General features: G+C 41.3%; 1 protein-coding gene across 2 annotated transcripts in view; it reads right to left on the reverse strand.

The window, feature by feature from the left end:
• LOC145452798 (intersectin-1-like) overlaps positions 1 to 19,049 on the reverse strand; it is a 31,056-nt gene extending 12,007 nt beyond the window's left edge. For both annotated transcript variants that reach the window (XM_080330940.1, XM_080330939.1), the window contains exons 1-26: positions 18,829 to 19,049; positions 17,423 to 17,579; positions 17,184 to 17,341; positions 15,974 to 16,351; positions 15,258 to 15,366; positions 15,078 to 15,184; positions 14,421 to 14,570; positions 14,041 to 14,168; positions 13,076 to 13,179; positions 12,937 to 13,011; positions 11,712 to 11,870; positions 11,027 to 11,129; positions 9,930 to 10,070; positions 8,896 to 8,983; positions 6,277 to 6,413; positions 5,806 to 6,006; positions 4,631 to 4,976; positions 3,950 to 4,081; positions 3,806 to 3,891; positions 3,630 to 3,750; positions 2,848 to 2,905; positions 2,655 to 2,757; positions 2,354 to 2,497; positions 2,051 to 2,183; positions 1,374 to 1,537; positions 1,153 to 1,314 (exon numbers count right to left, since the gene is read on the reverse strand). In XM_080330940.1, coding sequence (XP_080187066.1) covers positions 1,153 to 1,314; positions 1,374 to 1,537; positions 2,051 to 2,183; positions 2,354 to 2,497; positions 2,655 to 2,757; positions 2,848 to 2,905; positions 3,630 to 3,750; positions 3,806 to 3,891; positions 3,950 to 4,081; positions 4,631 to 4,976; positions 5,806 to 6,006; positions 6,277 to 6,413; positions 8,896 to 8,983; positions 9,930 to 10,070; positions 11,027 to 11,129; positions 11,712 to 11,870; positions 12,937 to 13,011; positions 13,076 to 13,179; positions 14,041 to 14,168; positions 14,421 to 14,570; positions 15,078 to 15,184; positions 15,258 to 15,366; positions 15,974 to 16,351; positions 17,184 to 17,341; positions 17,423 to 17,579; positions 18,829 to 18,853 — 3,669 coding nt within the window. In that variant the 5' untranslated portion in view covers positions 18,854 to 19,049. The remainder of the gene's footprint in view (positions 1 to 1,152; positions 1,315 to 1,373; positions 1,538 to 2,050; positions 2,184 to 2,353; positions 2,498 to 2,654; positions 2,758 to 2,847; positions 2,906 to 3,629; positions 3,751 to 3,805; positions 3,892 to 3,949; positions 4,082 to 4,630; positions 4,977 to 5,805; positions 6,007 to 6,276; positions 6,414 to 8,895; positions 8,984 to 9,929; positions 10,071 to 11,026; positions 11,130 to 11,711; positions 11,871 to 12,936; positions 13,012 to 13,075; positions 13,180 to 14,040; positions 14,169 to 14,420; positions 14,571 to 15,077; positions 15,185 to 15,257; positions 15,367 to 15,973; positions 16,352 to 17,183; positions 17,342 to 17,422; positions 17,580 to 18,828) is intronic.
• Positions 19,050 to 19,373: the final 324 nt, after the last annotated feature.

Consider the following 19,373-nt stretch of genomic DNA (forward strand, 5'->3'; position numbering starts at 1 on the left):
GCCAGTTTGACATAGTAAAGTTATGCTGCTGTACAGACATTTGCGATTCTCACGCTTATGAGGATGAACCCTAATTTGATATGAAGTGAACTTGATTTTTTGTTGTACTCCTATCCAATTCGGAATGTAATTCAATTTCAAAGTTTCCGAAATTCAGCAATTCTAATTCTAATCTAATTTGTAAAAAAAATTTTTAGCTATAATTTCAATTCTACTCCAACTTGGAAAAACGGTGTAACCATAATTCTAAATCTTATCTAATTGGGAAAAGCTGAACATTTTCCAATTGCCTCATTCTGAGCTGGAGACATGTCACGATCTCCTGCTGAAATGTGTATTCATTCGTACGGCAAATGGAGCGATCGATTCTAATTTGACAGTTGCATTGCATATTGGTAATCTGATGTGCATATGAAATTATTGCATCTCTTTTAACGGCATTACATATGATGGATACTCAAGTCCATAAACATAAGGAAGCTTGAAGCATACCTTAATGTGTATATCCCTGAGCCTAATAAATGAGGATTCTACGTCAGTTGATCCAAGCCGCGTAAGCCACCATCTTGGAAAGTCATGGGAATTGATATGCTTACGAAACCTTATTTTCTGATTTGAGAAACATAAATTTTATCAAAATTGGTCTACTAGAACAAAAGATATTACCGTTCAGAAAGTGCTATTTCTGTGATCGCTCAGGTGGAAATTGACAAAAATTTAAACATGTATTTTAAAGTTGCCATATTTGGGTCAAATTAGGGTTGTTTAGGGTGATACTTCCACACTTGGTCATTTACATCCTACTTGATACTTCTATCAGTTGTTTGACACCTGGGATGGATGGTACTTGGTAAATTTGAAAAAATTGCAAACCTCTCTTTTCACTGCTGGGCACACGACTAATCGATAGTATTGTAATTTTGTCACCACATACAAGCGACTATAAGGAATTGGTGATAATAAAAGCTTAACAAGTCGCTCTAATAGTAGATATTTGGCATTTACCTAGCTTTATTTAACAATTCTGCCAGACGACATAACCCAACCCGTAATCAAACACAGCCTACTTATTATCCACCAATATTTTAATCTCATAGGCGACGGGTTATGCATCTGCGCCCAACTCCAAAAACTTCACACCGAACAAAATACCTGCAATTCGCCTTCCCACCAGCCCGCGTCGCTTTTTTTCCGCACCAGCACGAGCTGTCCGACTTTTAAAGATAGCTGGTTCGCATCGGACGCATCGTACGCTGCCACGACGTCGGCAATTTCTCGAGTCGGAGCGGCAGATGCAGAGGTCGGCGTCGCGGCCTGGAAATGAACAACCATATGACATTCAACTTCCCAACAAACCCCCGAGTATGAATTACCTCGGGCTTTGGCGAGACGTAATTGGCCGGGAAAATACCGGTGCGGTTTCCGACCGTTCCTTTCCACCAATCACCATCCTTCTCCGTGACTCGGATCACTTCACCGGCTTCGAAGCTGAGGTCGCCGGGCTCTTGACTCGAGAAAGCGTATGTCGCGATGTACTCTGCGCAAGCGCTACATTTTAGTGACTTTATAAAATAGAGTAGCGACGTGTTTCGATTCTGAATGGGGTATTAGGCTTCGAGTAGAGTATTCCAGTATCAGTCAGTGTGGCGTCATAAGAGGTTGGACGACGTTGAAAGATGATTTGATGATTCGGTATTATTTTAAACCTATCATATTCCATTGCGTTTTGAGACAATGCTGCTTAGGGTTCATCACTATTTCACGGGAATGTAATTCTCAATAAGGTACATACGGGACAACAATTTCGCTTTATATCTTGGAAATGCTATAGTGCAGAGGAGACAAGTTTTGTGTTTTTCTTGGGTTATGGAGCTAAGATTATCCAAAATCACTTCTCAATCCTTTTAAAAAGCCATCAGGCAGGTCATAACAAATATAGTTGACGTCACATTTTCCACTGTTCAAAGTTATCCTGGGTAGCTTTGGCCATCAGATTTTCTTATATCGATTTAAGGGTGAGCATGCTGAGACAAGCGTGGATCGTGAATACCTTTTTCTGGTTGTTTTCCGGGAGCGTTCGGAGCGGGGGCTTTGATCTTGGGTACGGGTTCCGGGGTCTTTAATGTCGCTCTTCCGTCAGCAGCAGAAACTTGTCGGACGTAAGATTTCGGAAACCAACCGGTCTGGAAAAACAGACTCTATGGTTGTTGCAAACGACCTCACTCTTTTGTCCAATTACAAAGAACGATATATGCACACCATACCAGTATCCATCTCAATACTGCTACGAGCTTATCTACAATTCTATCGCACAGCAATAATCCCGAGAATAATAGAAAGGCAGCTTTCCAACCTTTCCGTTCGTCGAGCCAAACCACCACATCGCTTGCTGCTCGGTGACTTCTATGATTGCGTCTTGCTCGAAAGTGAGATGATTTTCCTTCTTCGCCTTCCACGGATACAACGCTCGGCACTTGAAATTATTGATTTTCTCGCCCTGCGAAATATCAGCAATACAATACCCTATCAGATACATATGGTGCTGAAATTCAGTGACAAAAATATCGGAAAATCCTAATCACGACGGAATTCTTCGGGTGTCTCTGCCATGGGAATTGCCATGAAACCTACAAAAGGCACCAAAAATTTCGTACCTGTCCGGGTATAGGAGAGCTGTCCATATGCCTGCCAGCCCCGGTTAAAGTGAACGCAGATTTGTCCTTTGAATGTATCGCGTCTGCGTTTGCGCTATTTGAACTGAACCGAATAATAGAGTACACGTCGCAAAGCGTTGAATTTGTTAGTAACCAGCTACACAGCGCGAAATACTAGATCTGCAACACACACCTGTTGGATGTCGATGATGGTTTCGGTTCTCTTATCGTAGGCGGCGGAATTTGAAAACCTGAAAACATTATCAGTGTTACAAAGTAAGGCAAGGCAGAAATAATTTGAGTGCCAGTAACAGCTCCTGCTTCCAATATGTGATTATGGAAAAGTTGATATTCAGACAATGCATCGATAATATTCAAACATTTTCTGATACATAAAAGTATCTTGCTGGCAATTTGATCAAATAGCATTAATCTGCGCATTACGGTTTGTACTTTTTGCATTTACTGTGACAGGCTACATGATTTTCTAATAAGACCGAAGAACTTCTTGGAGGTACAGAACTTCAATAAACAATTGAATAGTATATTCATATTGAAATGAACCCAAATTTTTTCGGCTTACACTCGTCAGGGGTAATTGTCAGCAACTAGTGGAGAATTGAAAGAACATTGTATGTCAGCAATCATATCACAAAATATGACGTCATCAGCATGAAATTTGGAACGAGAGAGCCTTCAATGTACTATTTTTAGATAGTACACGCAATTCTTTTGTTGACACAGCCTTGGCTGTGAACGAATGAGATTTTCTAATTTGAAATGGAACTCTTTTTGCATCTAGATACATGATGATAATACTGACATTGAATATCAAAATAACAAGAAGTGACAAATACCATCACCATAAACGAAGCGGTCAAGTAAATGTTATATGGGAGTCTGGTACCAATGGGTACGCCTAAATATTATTGCCGAGAAATTCATAACATGCTGTGAACGAAACACATGTGTTACCTTTTGGAGTATTACTTTCATTGTCTGCTACTTTCTCAACATAATTGGCAGGGAACAGGCCTTTTCTGCTGCCGACAGCACCAGAGTACCATCCCGGCTCGGTCTCTTCCTTCTCATTGACCTAACAAGCAACACCAGTACAGTTACAAGTGAGCACAACAAAAATTGGATCTTACCATGACGATATCGCCCGTTTTCAGCGTTAATTCATCTGCGTTGCGAGCGCTGAAATCGTACAGGGCTTGAAATTTCGTCAAATTCTCTGCACCAATATAACTCGTGAGAACGCAATCGTATGAAGAAAACGTGTTCTTCTTTACCTTGCGACGTTTGACGAAAGTCTTTTGCTACCGGTTTCGGGGCAGAGTTTTGTTGAAGTCTCTTTTGCTCTAGACGTTTCTGTTGCATTTCAGCGATTTGCTTTTTGACGTTTTCCCTTTTGATCTCTTCTTCTGCAAAAATAGGCGAAAAAAGTAAGACTCTGGCGCATATATATGAATATGACACTTCCGAGTTGAATACCAATCAATATTATGTCATAACAGTTCGAAGGACTTGAAGTGTCCGAACACATACTTTTTATGCTACCAAAATCCAATGCCACTTACAGTCGTTTATATAAAACAATTCAAATTTGCTGACAGTAATATGTCACTGTGATTTGTATGTGGGTGAACTTTTGATGCATGTACTAAACGATATGCTACCCTACCACGTATCGAGGTTTCAATGCTCAAGCCGTGGCAAAAAGCTATTGTAGTGGCAAGAAACTATTGTCACGACAGTCTTCACTCATAAAATAATAAGGAGCCCATAATTTTGGTACTCGATTGCCAAGCACAGGAACACAATCAAGTAGAGACTATAAGGCAAAATAACAATGCTTTTTGGTAAAAATCTTTGGACCGCACAAAATGACAACGCGAAAGTACCAGCATCCCCATGGACTCCATTTATTCAGTAACGTAAGCTCGCAGTTAAACGTCGTCACTCAAACCCACCGGTCTTTGCCGCAATTTCAGAAGGTTTAACTTCAGTTTGCATTTTGGCCTGTCCGAAAGCGCCCACCGCACCAGATACTTTATTGTCGGCAAAGGGATCGCTCCCAAACGCGTCCTCGGAAACGGACGCATTCGCGAAAGGGTCCGCGCCGTTGTGACCGCCGAAATCCCCGAACGGATCGGAACTTTTGCTGGTGGACGATGGGAACGCGTCGGCAAAGTTCTGCGATTGGGCCTTGCCGAAAAAATCGTCGTTGCCTTTGAGGCCGGCGGACGCGAACGGGTCATCGCCTTTCGACTTTTCCGTCGACTCGAACCGCATCTGCAACTGTTCTTGAATCTGCAGCTGAAAAGCAGACAGACGAGCGTTTGAACAGACTGTATCAAGCTGGCGGTTGATTTCGGCAACAAACTTTACAACAGGGATGGCAAAACCGAGACAGGGCACTGCATGACCCGTGAACTTAGTGGGTCACTTCAAATGGTCTAAAAAACTGCCAGGCTTTGTTTGAAATGGCGAAAGTGGTATCAAAGTGGTATCAACCAAGGGCCGGCTGTGGGTCAGGACGGAGGTGATGACCTTTCCTCAGCTATCAACACAGAGGTGGCCTGCGCAATACAATATTTAGTGTGTGCCTGTGGCCAAAAAGCTGGCCCGGCTCTGCTTTATGACAACGGGGTGGACGGGGTGGTGTGTTACGCAATAGACCAGACATCCTGGTATTTGTTGTAAAAAAAGGCCAACACTTTTGCCCGGTCCAAACATCCCCTGTTCGCGGTCTTTCTGGTAAGCAGAGAAAAAAAATTGGTCATCAATTCCGCCCTGCCCAAACCATGGAAAGGAAAGGACGTTATGTATGTTTGTCGTTGATGTTTTTGCGGCATATACGCCGACTCATGATATACATACACACGATCTGTGCATATGCATACCATGAGTACATGATGTGCATATGCCGCTGGACAACAACGACGCAGATACAGCCTTGTAAGGCTGTCTGAGTCTTGCATCACCCCATCCATGCTATCCCAGTAATGCTGAGCGCCAAGCGGGGAAGTCATGGATACCAGTGTTTGTGTCATGTAATTTTGAATACCAGCATTTCTCCCAGCCAGCCACCGGCAAATCAAGTAACACGTGAATAACAACTCAGTATGTCCTAGGTAAAACTCACTTTCTTCTCCTGCACAGATCCTTTTGGAATTGATTCCGTCGCGCTTTTATGTCGCATTTTTATCCTCTCAGTCGAATCCTTCCGCATCAGCGACGACTCTTTCGCCCGTCTCGCCTCCTGCAGCTCTCTCACTTTGTCCTGCTGGACGCGGTTCATCGCCTCCACCTCCAGATTGTGACGATTCAGCTCCTCTCTCAAATCCTGCGAGTATATGAAAGATTAGCAACAGCTTGGCCGACAAAATTGCACTGTAATCTGAACAGAGTGTTCGAATCAGAATGTACATATGTTGAAGGGTGATATTTCAGAAACCAAGAAGATGTGGCATCAGGACTGTGCAAGTGTTTGTGACCTTTTGTCAATTTATCAGTCATCAGATTAGTAATGTCGCGGTTTGTTAACTCAACTTGTGCAGATGAACAAGATTGAAAACGTGATATTCCTATTTGAACAACCCTAACTGACACGTACGTTCAACTGAATATTCAACTTCTTGAACTCGACCAGTCGAGACGCCGACTCCGACTGCTGCTTTTCGACGGAGGTCTTCAGCTCGGCCAAAGCCCGTTGTCTCGAATCGATGTTCGATTTGTAGAATTCGCTGTCACCTGTGATAAACGTGTCAAGGTGTCTCATTACAAGTGTGCAGCAAGCCACAAGACGCCGTAATATACAGAGTATTCAATCGTCCGAATCTGATAGAAAATAGCCCGGACAATGTTCACCGAGCTTGTCATCAGAGTATAGACAATTTGACGACATGCGGATAAATACGAAACACGCGATTGCACGGTTGGGCAACTGAATACAGCAAGTAATTTGTGATGGCTTCGATAACAGATATAGGGTTGGGACTTCGGGATCAAATTTGAAATCCCGGGATCAGGATTTCCCGGGATTTTCGCTTCTCAATCCCAGGATTTCCTGGGATTAGTAAAATAGTAAAATACACATACAACACAAGCTACACAAATAACATTTATCCCTTGTAATATGGACGCAAAACATGAGAGCATCAAGAGCAGTGATTCCAAACCGTGGCTCCAAGGTTGCGGCTCTGAGAGACCTTTAAATATGCCACAAAAATATAATGGACGACAGTTGTTGTTTGTTTCTATGAATAGTTATAGGCAATTTCTGTATCTGAATGCTGAAATGAGACATATTTGTTATGCCTAAAGCCGTCCAAGGCCGCTTGTGAAAACAGGGAAAAAGAATTCTTGCAGACTAGCGTCAAACGCATGGATAAATACCCGCCAGACAACGATATATCTTGAGTTCTGCTGATCGTACACCTTTATATATCGACTTTGTGAATAGTAAACTTCGACGCAATTTTACCAACATCAGAATAACGATGTAGAATCAATAGAAGTCCATGTGCATGTGAATGCTTTTGAGATAGATAGATAGATTTTGAGATCCAGAGGTAGGTTATTACTAGCTACCTTCAAATTTTCGTCTTAAGTATATAGCCCACTCGAGTGTTTATGCGGCTCCCTACGTATACTCCGAAGTTTGAAATGCAGCTCCGACATCCAAAATGGTGGAACCACTGATCAAGAGTACCGGTATCGTCGTTTAGACGGTTCGTAAATTGTTGCGTAAATATGGGTGTGAGCGCCAGACCGCCTACGCAATTTTCAAAAAGAGGTGCTGCAGGAAAAAAGGTTAAGAAACAATATTTCAGAGTTTGACAATTTCAGTCAAGTTTGTGACATTGCTTTACTACCAAAATAAGAGATATGGCGCTACGTAAGGCTGGGTAGATGCTGTTTACAAATCCCGGGATTTCATTGGGGTTAATCCCGGGATCGGGATTGCTTCAAATCCCGGGATCCCGGGGTCCCAACGCAAGTGCAACCCTATAAGAGCACTGCAAGTGCAACCCTATAAAATTACCCGTAGTGGTAGGAAATCGAAAGTAGAACGGTGCGAAATAGCTGCTGTGTTGACATAACGGCGTGCATTTTTGAAGATCACACCAATTTGTACGTCATTGGCCATTTTCTATTCGCCGGGAAGATACATTAAATATCATACTTGATGTATGTCATTGGCCATTTTCTATTCGCCGGGAAGATACATCAAGTATGATATTTGAAACCACTCGCTGAGTAGCTCTGAGACCTTTCATGCCTTTCAAATTGCTACTTTAACTTGTAATTGAGTTATAACTTCTGCTTCTACTTAGTACAACGCTAACAACTTTGACCATCTTTACTTGTTATCGGAGCAAGCCAACGGTTTCATGGCGAACCGGCAAGAAAAACCACAACGATCCATTATTAAACGTTAGAAATTGATCCGAATTCCGAGAACGTGTATTTTCGTGAGAAGTCTCAATGTGCGAGATGCGTGAAAGACAAGGTTACTCATCCATTATGCAGGAGACGGCTGTTTACGAGCAGATTATGTGAATTGAAACAATTTAGAATGGCTGTGATAATGTGATCTGCAGAGATAGCCACGTCTCGAAATCTCGGATTCAGTAACTGAGTACTTCTACTTTTCTGGAGTACCCTACGTACTCGAGGTTTTTCCACTTTTACAGTTTTTTAGGAAGAACATACTTTGGATTTCGTAAATTAGGAATTAGTTTTGAGGTGTTCGTTCACATCACCAATATCAGTGAAATTGTCATACTCATGGGTGAAATAGCCCCTGTACCAAGATATGTGAATTTATTTTCGAAAATTACACCTACTTATCGTGTCATCAATCATTCTGCACCCGGCCATTTCAAACCTCCAATAAACTGCTAAAAGCATGCTACTCTTAGATCAAATTCTTTGAAACTACTTGGGTACTTTTCAAGACGTAATTTTCTGGTTCCACTTGATGTAATTTTAAAATGTCCTGGAAATAGTCATTTCTACTTGTAACATCATTAAACTTTATGACATTGCTTCTTCTACTCGAGTACAAATGATGCCTACCCTGACCATCGCAGGTTAGAAGAACACCAATCCTTAATCACAGTGCGAAACGTGCCAGGCTCAATGTTTAAATATTCACAGTTATATCGATCCATACGTGTGAGACAATCCGACATAATAGCTAGGTTGCGAAGCACCGAATTACACATACCGTAATTTTCATTATTGTTTCCGTCACGCATGCGATCCAAAAGCTCTTGCTTCTCAGGCTGCAGCCGGTCCAGTTTGTTATTTAGTTCCTGCGCAAAATAAGACATTTCCATCAGTTACTAATTTCGCAATTATGATTCCGGCGTTGTGTTCAATCGCGAATTGCAGTCAAATATTACAAATTTTATTGATGACAGAGTGATTCGGAACCATTTTCGGGAAACGACATGATTTTCAATATTATTAAAAATATTCGTCAATCGCTATACACTACAGTGCGGCATGTGATGACACATTTCACATATCCACAACAGTCCGTGGACATACGACCATGCCTCATTATATCATGTAACACTTGAGTTGTGGGTTGCAGGTTAGGGATAATTTGGGGTTATATGGCATGGCATTTCTCATTGTGTCAGTCAGTCACAACCGTTCGATCTCGTCTTATAGAGAAAATCAAACTTCTAAAAAAAAAGGCTTTTCCACCAATATTGAACAAAGGTGAATTGATATCTCATCCTAATTACACGCATGCCAATAAAGCAGTGGCACTCCGTCTTTTCTACATATCGTTAACTTTTATATTTCATTGCCTTTTATCTACAGCGCCCTAGTGTAGTAATGATATATTGTTATATCCAGCGCTCTATAAATTATTATTATATCATTATTATTCAACCTTGAGGTTGATTGACTTTTTTCTAGGAATAGTGAAGGTGATGACCTCCCAAATAGGCCGAGTACGAGTAGTCTGGGTGAAGGTGCTGAATTTTTTTCTGATTTTTAGTATTAAGCATAAGAAACAGGCAACAGGCCTGGAGTAGGAAGATAGCAAATTTCGAGGTGGGCTGCAGTACATTTTGAAATCGGAAATTGAGATGTGGCTGCCACACGGATGAAAAACACAATTTGTTGTATACATCGTCGATCGGAGACCTTGATACTACCTGCTCTGCCAACGAAGGCATAATTTCAGCTGTTGAAACAACAGAAAAATGCTGTAAGAAACGTATCAATGTCCAGGCGGTTCACCTTGAGCTCTTCTTGTCTCCGGCTGACCTGGCTCGACTTCATGTTTCGGCTTTGCTCCATCGTGTCCAGCGCGGCCTTCTGGTCCTTCTCCCTGGATGCCAGGTCAGACATGCGAATTTGCAATTGGTCCTTTTTCTCATTCTAGAGTAAAAGGGGGATTCATTATTAAGCGTCCCGACAAGTTAGTTGGGATGTTGAGAACCCCATTTTTATCTAAGTCCCACAGTGTGTTTACCGGATTTTGATCTTGAATTATAACGGTACTAGCGCTGCTAAAATCGACAGCCCGAGCGATTTAAGTATCACATATTACAACTTGGGCTGCGAAAACTACAGTGTCCGGGTGATTTAATTCCGAATTGAGTATTAAACAACCTGACCTGGACTATTTCATATCGTAGCGCTATGTGACAATGATGTGGGTCGATCACTAACTGACAGGAATGCACAGCTTTGTGCAACATGTCTTGGATGCCGAGACACAAACAAGCGAGGTTTCGAGGCTCCCACAGTGGGCAGAAAATATATACTCTATATTTTTGTTGATAAAATAGCGTGAAGGGCGTATATTTTTCTTATTTGAAAACATCTCGCTACTTAACTTAAATCAATATAAATGAATACTAGACTAGTTTAAATATGTGGATTTTATGCAAACGCAAATAAAATAATGCCAGTCAGACTGAATGAAAGATAATTTGGTATGTCCGAACATATCTATTTCAAAATACTTCAATGACAATGCTGGGGGTCAATCACTGTATTTCGCAAAAAAGTCACTTATGAAAATTGTGCAACTTTGCGATTCGTGTTTGGATGCTGGGACGGTTTTAAGGCTTCCACGACGTGAAAAAAGTATTGAAACTATATCATATTTATTCCAAACAGTCCTATTTGTTGTTAAACAAATTTACACCGTACAGCATCAGCACTGCTCAAATGAGTTCATTTCGATTACCAACACCGATAGCAGGTATGAAAATTCAATGTTGGAGCCATTTATAGAAAGTATTGGATTGAAGTCTGCTTACTTGGATCATAAAAATAAAAAACTGAGCGAGGAACACAAGAAAATCAAGTCACGCTAAAACACAAACCAGAGTAGTGATCTCAACGTCCAGTTCCTTTGTTTTTGCATGCAGACTCGTCACAGCCTCTTGTTCCCGGAGTTTCTGATGTAACAGCTCCTGTCGCTTGACTCTGTAATCAAATCGAACCCGTTTCGACCCGCAAGAGAACGCAGAGGGATTGCATATAGTTTAGCCATGACCCACAAATGCTTGCTTAAAATCTTCGCATACTTTAGGCAGTTGTACGGTGCTGATTACTTTCGAAATTGCAACACACATTTTGTGACTAACATAAAATGACTGATGACACCACAGATAGGTAGGACTAGAATATTCGAAAATAATACCTTCGGCAAGCCAACCGTCATACGATTCTTACGACAGTTTCACCCGTATAAGCGTTGCAAACTTACCCACTAAAAAACTACTTTCTACATTTCAGAATTAAAATTTGAAGTAGTTTTGTTGACCAAATAATGGTCCAGTAAAATTACTGCTTCGCTAGTGACCACTTCCGTAGCGCAACACACCCCTGTTTCCGAGGCAAGTGGAAGTAAAAAACGAAATGTCCGAGTAAACTCAAGTATGTGTCACCTAAAGTAGATTTATTCAGGGGTTTGACACTTTTGGCAGTAGTTCTCCATGACTATCCACCTCTACTAAGAACTGATACAGGCATCTTTTTTAAGGTTCAGGAAGAATTTAACGGCACCTCTCAAATTCCAATCTCGTCTGGCGTTCGAGCTCTCGCTGCGCCGCCTCCCGCTGCTCGATCGCTTTCCGCCTCGCCTCCTCTCTCTCTCGCTCCGCCGCTTGCTGCATCTCGATCTGCCGCTCCAGCTCGGCCTGCCGTCTCATTTCCTGCTCCCGTCTGCACACGACAACAGAAGAGTGAGCGAGTGAAGAGAGAAGTGAGCCACACAGTTTAAAGATACAGACACCGTATGAGTCTTAACTACGCAGGGCGCAATGCTACGAGTACGGTACTCGAATCTGGATTGAGTATCAATTCTAATGATTGCAGTCGAAAAGCCAGAAACGATTTTTTTATAGTTCAGGAATTACACACTCCTCACAACAAGATAAACATGTAGGCCTACTACAAAGCTACACACTTTCATGGGCATGACATATATCGGTGATGACGTGATCAACACACAGCATTGCAAGAAAGTGTAAATGAAATGAGTATGGTCGAAAAAATACTAAATCATCATTAATCTAATGACGAGCTTCTTTGAGGTATACAATGTCGTTGATATACAATGTTCTTTCCAATTCTCTACTACTTGCTGTCGATTACCCCTCACGAGTATCAGCCGAAAATATTCTGGTTCATTTCAATCTGAATATATTATTCAATTGTACATTAATCTAATGTAGAATAGGCATCATATTCTTTCCGGTTGCCTATAAGGTAGCCTGCATTGTAGAACTTTCCATATCATTCGTACTGTGGCGACTTCACTGGATTCAAAACAGGCACAATCTTGGAATATATATTCAACGGTTACTGCGATGGTTATTGCTCGTGGTTCTTACGGAGATTATAAATATATAATATGACAATTAAAAATACAAAATGCTATGCTAATCGTAGTAAGTTAAGTAGATTTGCCAAAAAAAAACTGTTCAAGCAGCCGTGACTCTTGAGGACTTAGCATAACCACATACATAACCACTGGAGCACTGCAAGTACGCAAAACTTACTTTAGCGACCTACTTTGAAAAAGGTAGTCAAGTAGTTTGTAACTGACCACCTCTGAAAACACATAACAAGTGTGCTGCTCCCATGGGCGTAGCCCGGCTAGATCACAAAGCTGCCGGAATGTCATTTCAATGAACGTGCAACATGTTTTGGATGACGAGTAAGAAACAGCAAAGGTTTTGAGGCTACCTCTATAATTAATGAGGATTACAAAACCTATTAAATTCACCTTTCTCTTTCGCGGCGTTCCCTTTGTTCTCTCTCCTTTCTCTCCACCCTTTCTTGCTCTTTCCTTTGCTCCTCTCTGAATCGGGCAGAGGAAAATTGTTGCAGACATTTCGCCAAGAGAAAAACGCAAGCCTACTCACAGCAATGCCAGTCTTCTCTTCTCCAGCTCAATGTTGCCCTTGTTGAAATTATCTCGGCGCCTGTCCTCGAAGGTGGCGAGCGACATGGCCGGTTTTTCGTTTAGCTGATATTATAAGTAATATTAGAACTATTGCGAATTCTCTAATCGAAGTACTGAAGAAAACAACGATCATTTTGAACCAATTTGAAATCATTGATGACATATTACGTTCAATAAGATGCATTTTCTAGAGCTCTGCGGAGCGGCAGACTGAGAAGGCAACAGCCACTGATCAGCGTAAAATATAGAAAATAAGGAAATGAAAATTACTCATTTCTTTGATTTTGGTTCTCATAGGCAGTAAAAGCAGTAAAATTCGTTTTTTGTGGAGTATTTGCAATGACATTGCCACAGAAAACTGAAAAGTTGATCTTAGATTAGCTCAGTGGTTCCCAACGTGGGCGATTTGGCGGTCTAGGGGGGCGATGACGCGTTAAAACGGATATATTGCAGTCAAGTCAAAGAAATGACCTTTTTTTTTAGTCAACCCGCCGGTGATTACAGTTTGTATGCCCATTTTTCGGTTCACAAAATTTGGGGGGCAATGATCGGTGTTGAGCTTGAAAAGGGGGCGATGGGTCTAAAAAGGTTAGGGAAAATCATCCTTTCATGCCCATGTTCAGCACCAGCAACCATTATGTGGTACCAGGGTTGTAATGACTCGAGTCATGACTCGACTCGAGTCAATCTGTTACAGCCCTGTGTGGTACCTAGCAGTGCACTTAAAGGATAAGATCTTCGACGCCACGGATACAGAGCAGACTACCGGTTACAACTACAGATTTAAAGGAGTCACATACCGGTATATTAGAAATACAAGAACCGTGTATACTACCGCACTTCAGAACAGCACTGAAGACACCTTTGCGGCTTTAGTCGCACAGATCTCATGACACGACTTATAAATTGACCAAAGTCACTCACATTCAAATTCTCCATGTTAGCCAGAGCGTCTGTATTGTTCAAAGATAAAACGGGCGTTGCATTCGCCGCATTACGCCTATAAGAAGGAGGCACCAGTTCCGCAGGTAGAACAGGAGGAACAGCAGAGCCTGTTAAACAAATGTCTGGTTTGCAAATCCTTAATTAATTGGAAATGAAGCACAATTTACGACATAAAATATTTCCAAGAGACTATTCCGTTTTGATATGTTCTACCAATCATTACTATCCGATAGGCTACTCATTACTAAGTCTGCATATTTGTATTATTATTGTATTTCGGTTGGATCATAATAGGCAGTGTCACTACGCTGCAACCAACACCGAGAGAATCACGTATCAGATCATCTTGGCCCTATTACCTGATCGAGCCGTATCGGTTAGATGCATCGCAAGAACAAACTCCTCTTGCGTAAGTCGACCGTCTTTGTCAATATCGCTCAAGTTCCATATCTGCGCTAGCATTGGCTCCGGTAGTCCAGTCTGTTTTAGCAGATGTCTCGCAGCCATGCCTGTATGCACGAATGGGGTCAGGAGATCAAAAAGAATCGGCCCATAAAATATCACCAACGCCGAAGAAGACATCGCTACAGTGGCTGCAGTCACAACTTAGAACTTACAGCACAATTCAGCGTACCATGACCATACCAATAAGTAAAATTTAAACAAGTCTGGCAACTAAATTCAAACTAGCATAAAATGGACACCGGAGCACAAAAGCAGCTCCGGGTTTGATCCCCAATCATGATAAGAAGTTAAAGCAATTTTACAACCAATGTATAATGTTGTAACTAAATTGGGGTTACGGCATTACAAAGTTCACACCGGCCAGAAATTTTACTGCATTCTTAGTAAGTTGCTTGACATTAGAGTCTATCGATACAATGCAATGTGAGTGTGACTATGGATAAAAATTGTGTAGTAGGCCTACAAATGTCAAGTTATTAAAGTTCAACAGAAATTGCATACCTACAATACCCAAAACGCACACGAAATAATCTCATCGATAACACGATTACCTGAGACAAATCCAGTTTTTCCGACATCGTGACTGTTGAATAACTGGTTATACTTCAACTTGCTGGGCTTGGGAACGGCCCATTCGGACCCAAAAGACGGACTTCCTCTGAAAATAGAGATTCCAGTATATCACCACAAAATCGAGTATATATGATTAGAAGACCGAAACAGAAACTTACGTAGGCGCAGAGTTAGGAACAAACGAACTATGAGAGGGGGTCGTAATCTGGGCAGTGTTCTGCATAGGCACGCTTTGCGACGTTGGCATAGTGTACATGGGTGTAGTACCTAGAATACAATTGGACAAGGTAAATGAACACAATGCATCCAGTATCACAAGAAATAACAGAGAATTGTGCACTCGAAATACAAGTCAATGCAAATATTAGTCACAGGTCTCATTTCACTACAACGCGTGTGCTAATGCCAGCGAAAGATCAGGCGTACAAATGCAAATCATTAGCTGCTGGTTAACTGAAGACCATTGACCCACACCGTATGACATATCTGCTAGTCACAAATTAAATTTTCATATTCACTTCGACTCCAGCAGATTTACAGGCAATCAATCGTTTCCTATTGCATATATGAAATCGACGGGGTATCACATTGCTACAGGAAGTTGCTTTTCACTGTATGTAGTAACGTCGTGATAAGTGCGTCAAACAGAACATAATCACAATCAAATGGGGACTTCACAGTTGTCATGTTTCAAGATCACAATTGTAACACACCACCGGCTAATTGTTGTCAACAAGGCAATACAAATAATAGTCTTCAGTAAACATCACTACTATGCACAAGTATCACACGATGAGTAAAGCAAACCAGATCATATCTTGCACAATTTGGAAGTATAATTTAGAAAATCACATTCAATGGCACAAATACTAACTTGACATTCCTGAAATGGGTGTAACACCAGCCGAACTCATTCCAAGTCCTTGAATACTGTGCATGCCAATAGCACCAGTACTGCCAACTCCCATCATGACATTAGGCCCGATCATTCCGGTCCCAGATAACATTGGTGAAGCCGCAAATCCCCCGGCATTCCCCATACCTGGCGGGAGTGCGCCCATCCCTCCGAAATTGCCGTAGGTATTCGGAGCTGCATTGTTGCCCATTGAAGGCATCGCATGAGATGCGCTCGCACTGGAAAAAGAGTTCGCTGCAGGCTGTGCCGAAACAGCCTTCGGCAATGCGGACATGGACGATAGCAGGGACACCTCTTCTTTTGTCGCGGATAATCCAGCGTTCAAAGATGTTTGGGCTAAAAATAATGTACACTGTTGGATGCCAAACATATTATCTATATAGGCCAACACATGCTGCCAATAAATGCTAAAAATAGCCGACAAGTGTAACGAATCAGCCAGTGTCAGGTGGAAATTTGTAACTTCGGAAATATCAAGATCACAAGAAACTTCATTATTCTGACATAATAATATGTACGGTATCTTTATATGAAAGGACAGACTACAGAACAAATTGCGTCGAAGGCACAAGGTTTTAGGATAGGACTAAAGATATTATGATATACCAAACAGCTGCATGACACACCTACCACATAACCAGTCAGGGGATAAAGGGTGGGCCAGGACAATTCTGTTGTTTTCATGACGTTACAACTACATTATGACATTATCAAGTCTACTTTTTCATCTCAATCATCTCTGGAAACACAGTGGTCGATTTAGCAGCATTTAGTACTAGATATTATGGTAAATTATACTCGCTGTAGTTTTTGATATTTTCATTACAAAATATGTGTTCTTATTGAGAACTTTCCCCTGTTAGACTCGCATTATTGTTAAAAGCAGCAATACATCTGCTATCAGCATTTAAAACTAATAGCTATGGATTCGCATTTTGAATTCATAATGTCGGATAAACAACTGCAGAATGACCGACTGGGGCAATCTTTAGTAAGCATGTTAACAATTTAGAAATTATCAAACCAAGACAAAAGCAAGGCCGAACGACAGGGAGTACCTTCAGTTGACCTCATTACAGCATTGATTTTGGATATCTTGACAACAGATTTATAATAACTCAGTGATGGGAATATGATATACTAGAAATTACAGGCAGATGCTATTTACCAAATGAGGATATATCAAATTTCGCAGTTTGCTTTCTCATTGATGCAGGTAAGGTCTTCGGTAAAACGTTGCCTTGCAGTTTCAGTTTGATTAGTTTCATCGCGATCGCAAACTCTAACCGATCCATTTTCCCATCCTTTGTGAAGTCGGCCAGTTCCCTGTATTAAAATGGGCATTATGTAACCTCATCAAAAGAAAAATTGTCAGAACTTTGTTTTGTAATCGCACATATTTCTCACCATATTTGACCCAGCGTGGGTGCAGGCAGATTGGATCGAAAAAAATGAGGCCGTACTTGGTCGCCCCGCAAATATCCGCTCGCCCCGCCGAGTTGATCAAATTGCCGATCATAACCTTGCCTCTCATCCGATGTTATTAACCACTTGTCATTTTGATCTGAAGCAAAACGTACGATTAGTGCCTACCTATTGAAATGCTAACAGTTAATTCATTCATGAGTAAGACGTTCACATGTAAACTAGAATGCATGATTCTACAAATCTCAAATTGGGAGCAAGATATTATCGCAGGCTGTAGAGCTCAGGTAGATTGCATATTCGTTAAATGATATGAAACTGTAATTATAAAAACTCAGCGGGATTATCACATAGGAAATTTGTTTCTATCATGCAGTTTGATCAAACCTACATCTAAACTCCAATCAAATCATGGGGTATTCCTCTTTGTGAAACCGACAACAGTCCTCACAGCATCATATTCTATATAGCAGTGCTCTTCAACAGTGTACCAAAATATGCACGGGGTGAACAAGGACAAAAAAGTAAACAAGGGTGCATTTCAAACTTGTCTCACTAAACCAGTGGTATACATTCTTGGGGGTGGCGCTCTCAAAGGTGCTGATCTTCTTTCTGTTAGTGATCAGCTGCCAATTAGGCCTATATATATTATATATTATACATTGAATGAGAGTAGTATACAGGGGACATGAGTTTGTCATAATAACATTAGAGGTTCGACACACAAAAAAAGCTTGAGAAGCACTTCTATCATGTTTCAAAAACAATGCAAATTGGACAACTGTAATACAAGTCAATACCATATATTGTCATAGTCACAGACTCACAGTCGCATCAGAGTCAATGACGCCTTTGAATGGTACTCGCATCTCTTGCTTAGCATGAATTAAAATGATTATTATAGACATAGCAAACCAGCAGAATTCCAATACTTCAACAAGGCATTGGGTGTCATCTCCAGTGATGGATGTATACTACAAACATGTAGGACCAACTTAACTTGAAACACAAACATTGTAAACTGCTCTAATTATGATTGTGTAATGTCAATGAAATGTAACTGCAACTTTGGTAGTCAGACTGGTCGCTGTCATATATGGTGGTCAGGTCACTCAACATTCGGTATACATAGTCAGTCTTGTGGTGGTTTAAATTGATGAAAATTCTCAATAAACTCAACTGAGCAGCTGAGCTGAGCCACAAACATATAGAAGCATGTAGGCCTACTTAATCACGAACGACCAAGGAAGTTCAAACGTTCACTCTCAGCGCACTGTACCGATTGAATGCTCAGAGAATAAATCATTCGAGAATGAGTGCTATTCGCGGCCTTGTACTTGGCTACTTGTCAATTTGCCAATATCACTCACATGCCATATGGAGCTTACCTTGAATGCCACTGCTTTGCAGCATCTTTGATTGCGATATAAAACACCAACACGCCCAGAATTCTATACTCGTTGTTACTTGAACAATAACGTAACGAAAACTAAATCTTTCCTTCAAATCAATTCACAGGGTTGCGGATCCCCAACCATAATGCAAGATTTGTGGCAATCCGTCGCGAACAGCTCAGCAGTCACCAGTCACCAGTCACCACCCAACCCAATACAGAATGATAAGTAAGAAAGTCTAACAGACGGACCCGGATTTTCGTGAACTTGGACTGTCTCTACATGGTTGGTTCGATTATGTTCACAATAAGAACAGTTTTGTTCATAATAAGAACAGTCTTATGTTCACAATACGAACAGTCATGTTCACAATAAGAACAGTCATGTTCACAATAAGAACAGTCGTTATATTAACAATAACGTATGTCGCAGCACCAACAATCCCAGACACGATGTCCGAGTAGCAACACAGTCCAAACACACCCAAGACACGATGCCCGAGTTGCAACTGTCCGAACACACCCAAGACATGATGCCAA

Source organism: Botryllus schlosseri, chromosome 12, assembly GCF_051294905.1.
Source record: "Botryllus schlosseri isolate E-star chromosome 12, Bs_hap1, whole genome shotgun sequence".
NCBI lineage: Eukaryota > Metazoa > Chordata > Ascidiacea > Stolidobranchia > Styelidae > Botryllus > Botryllus schlosseri.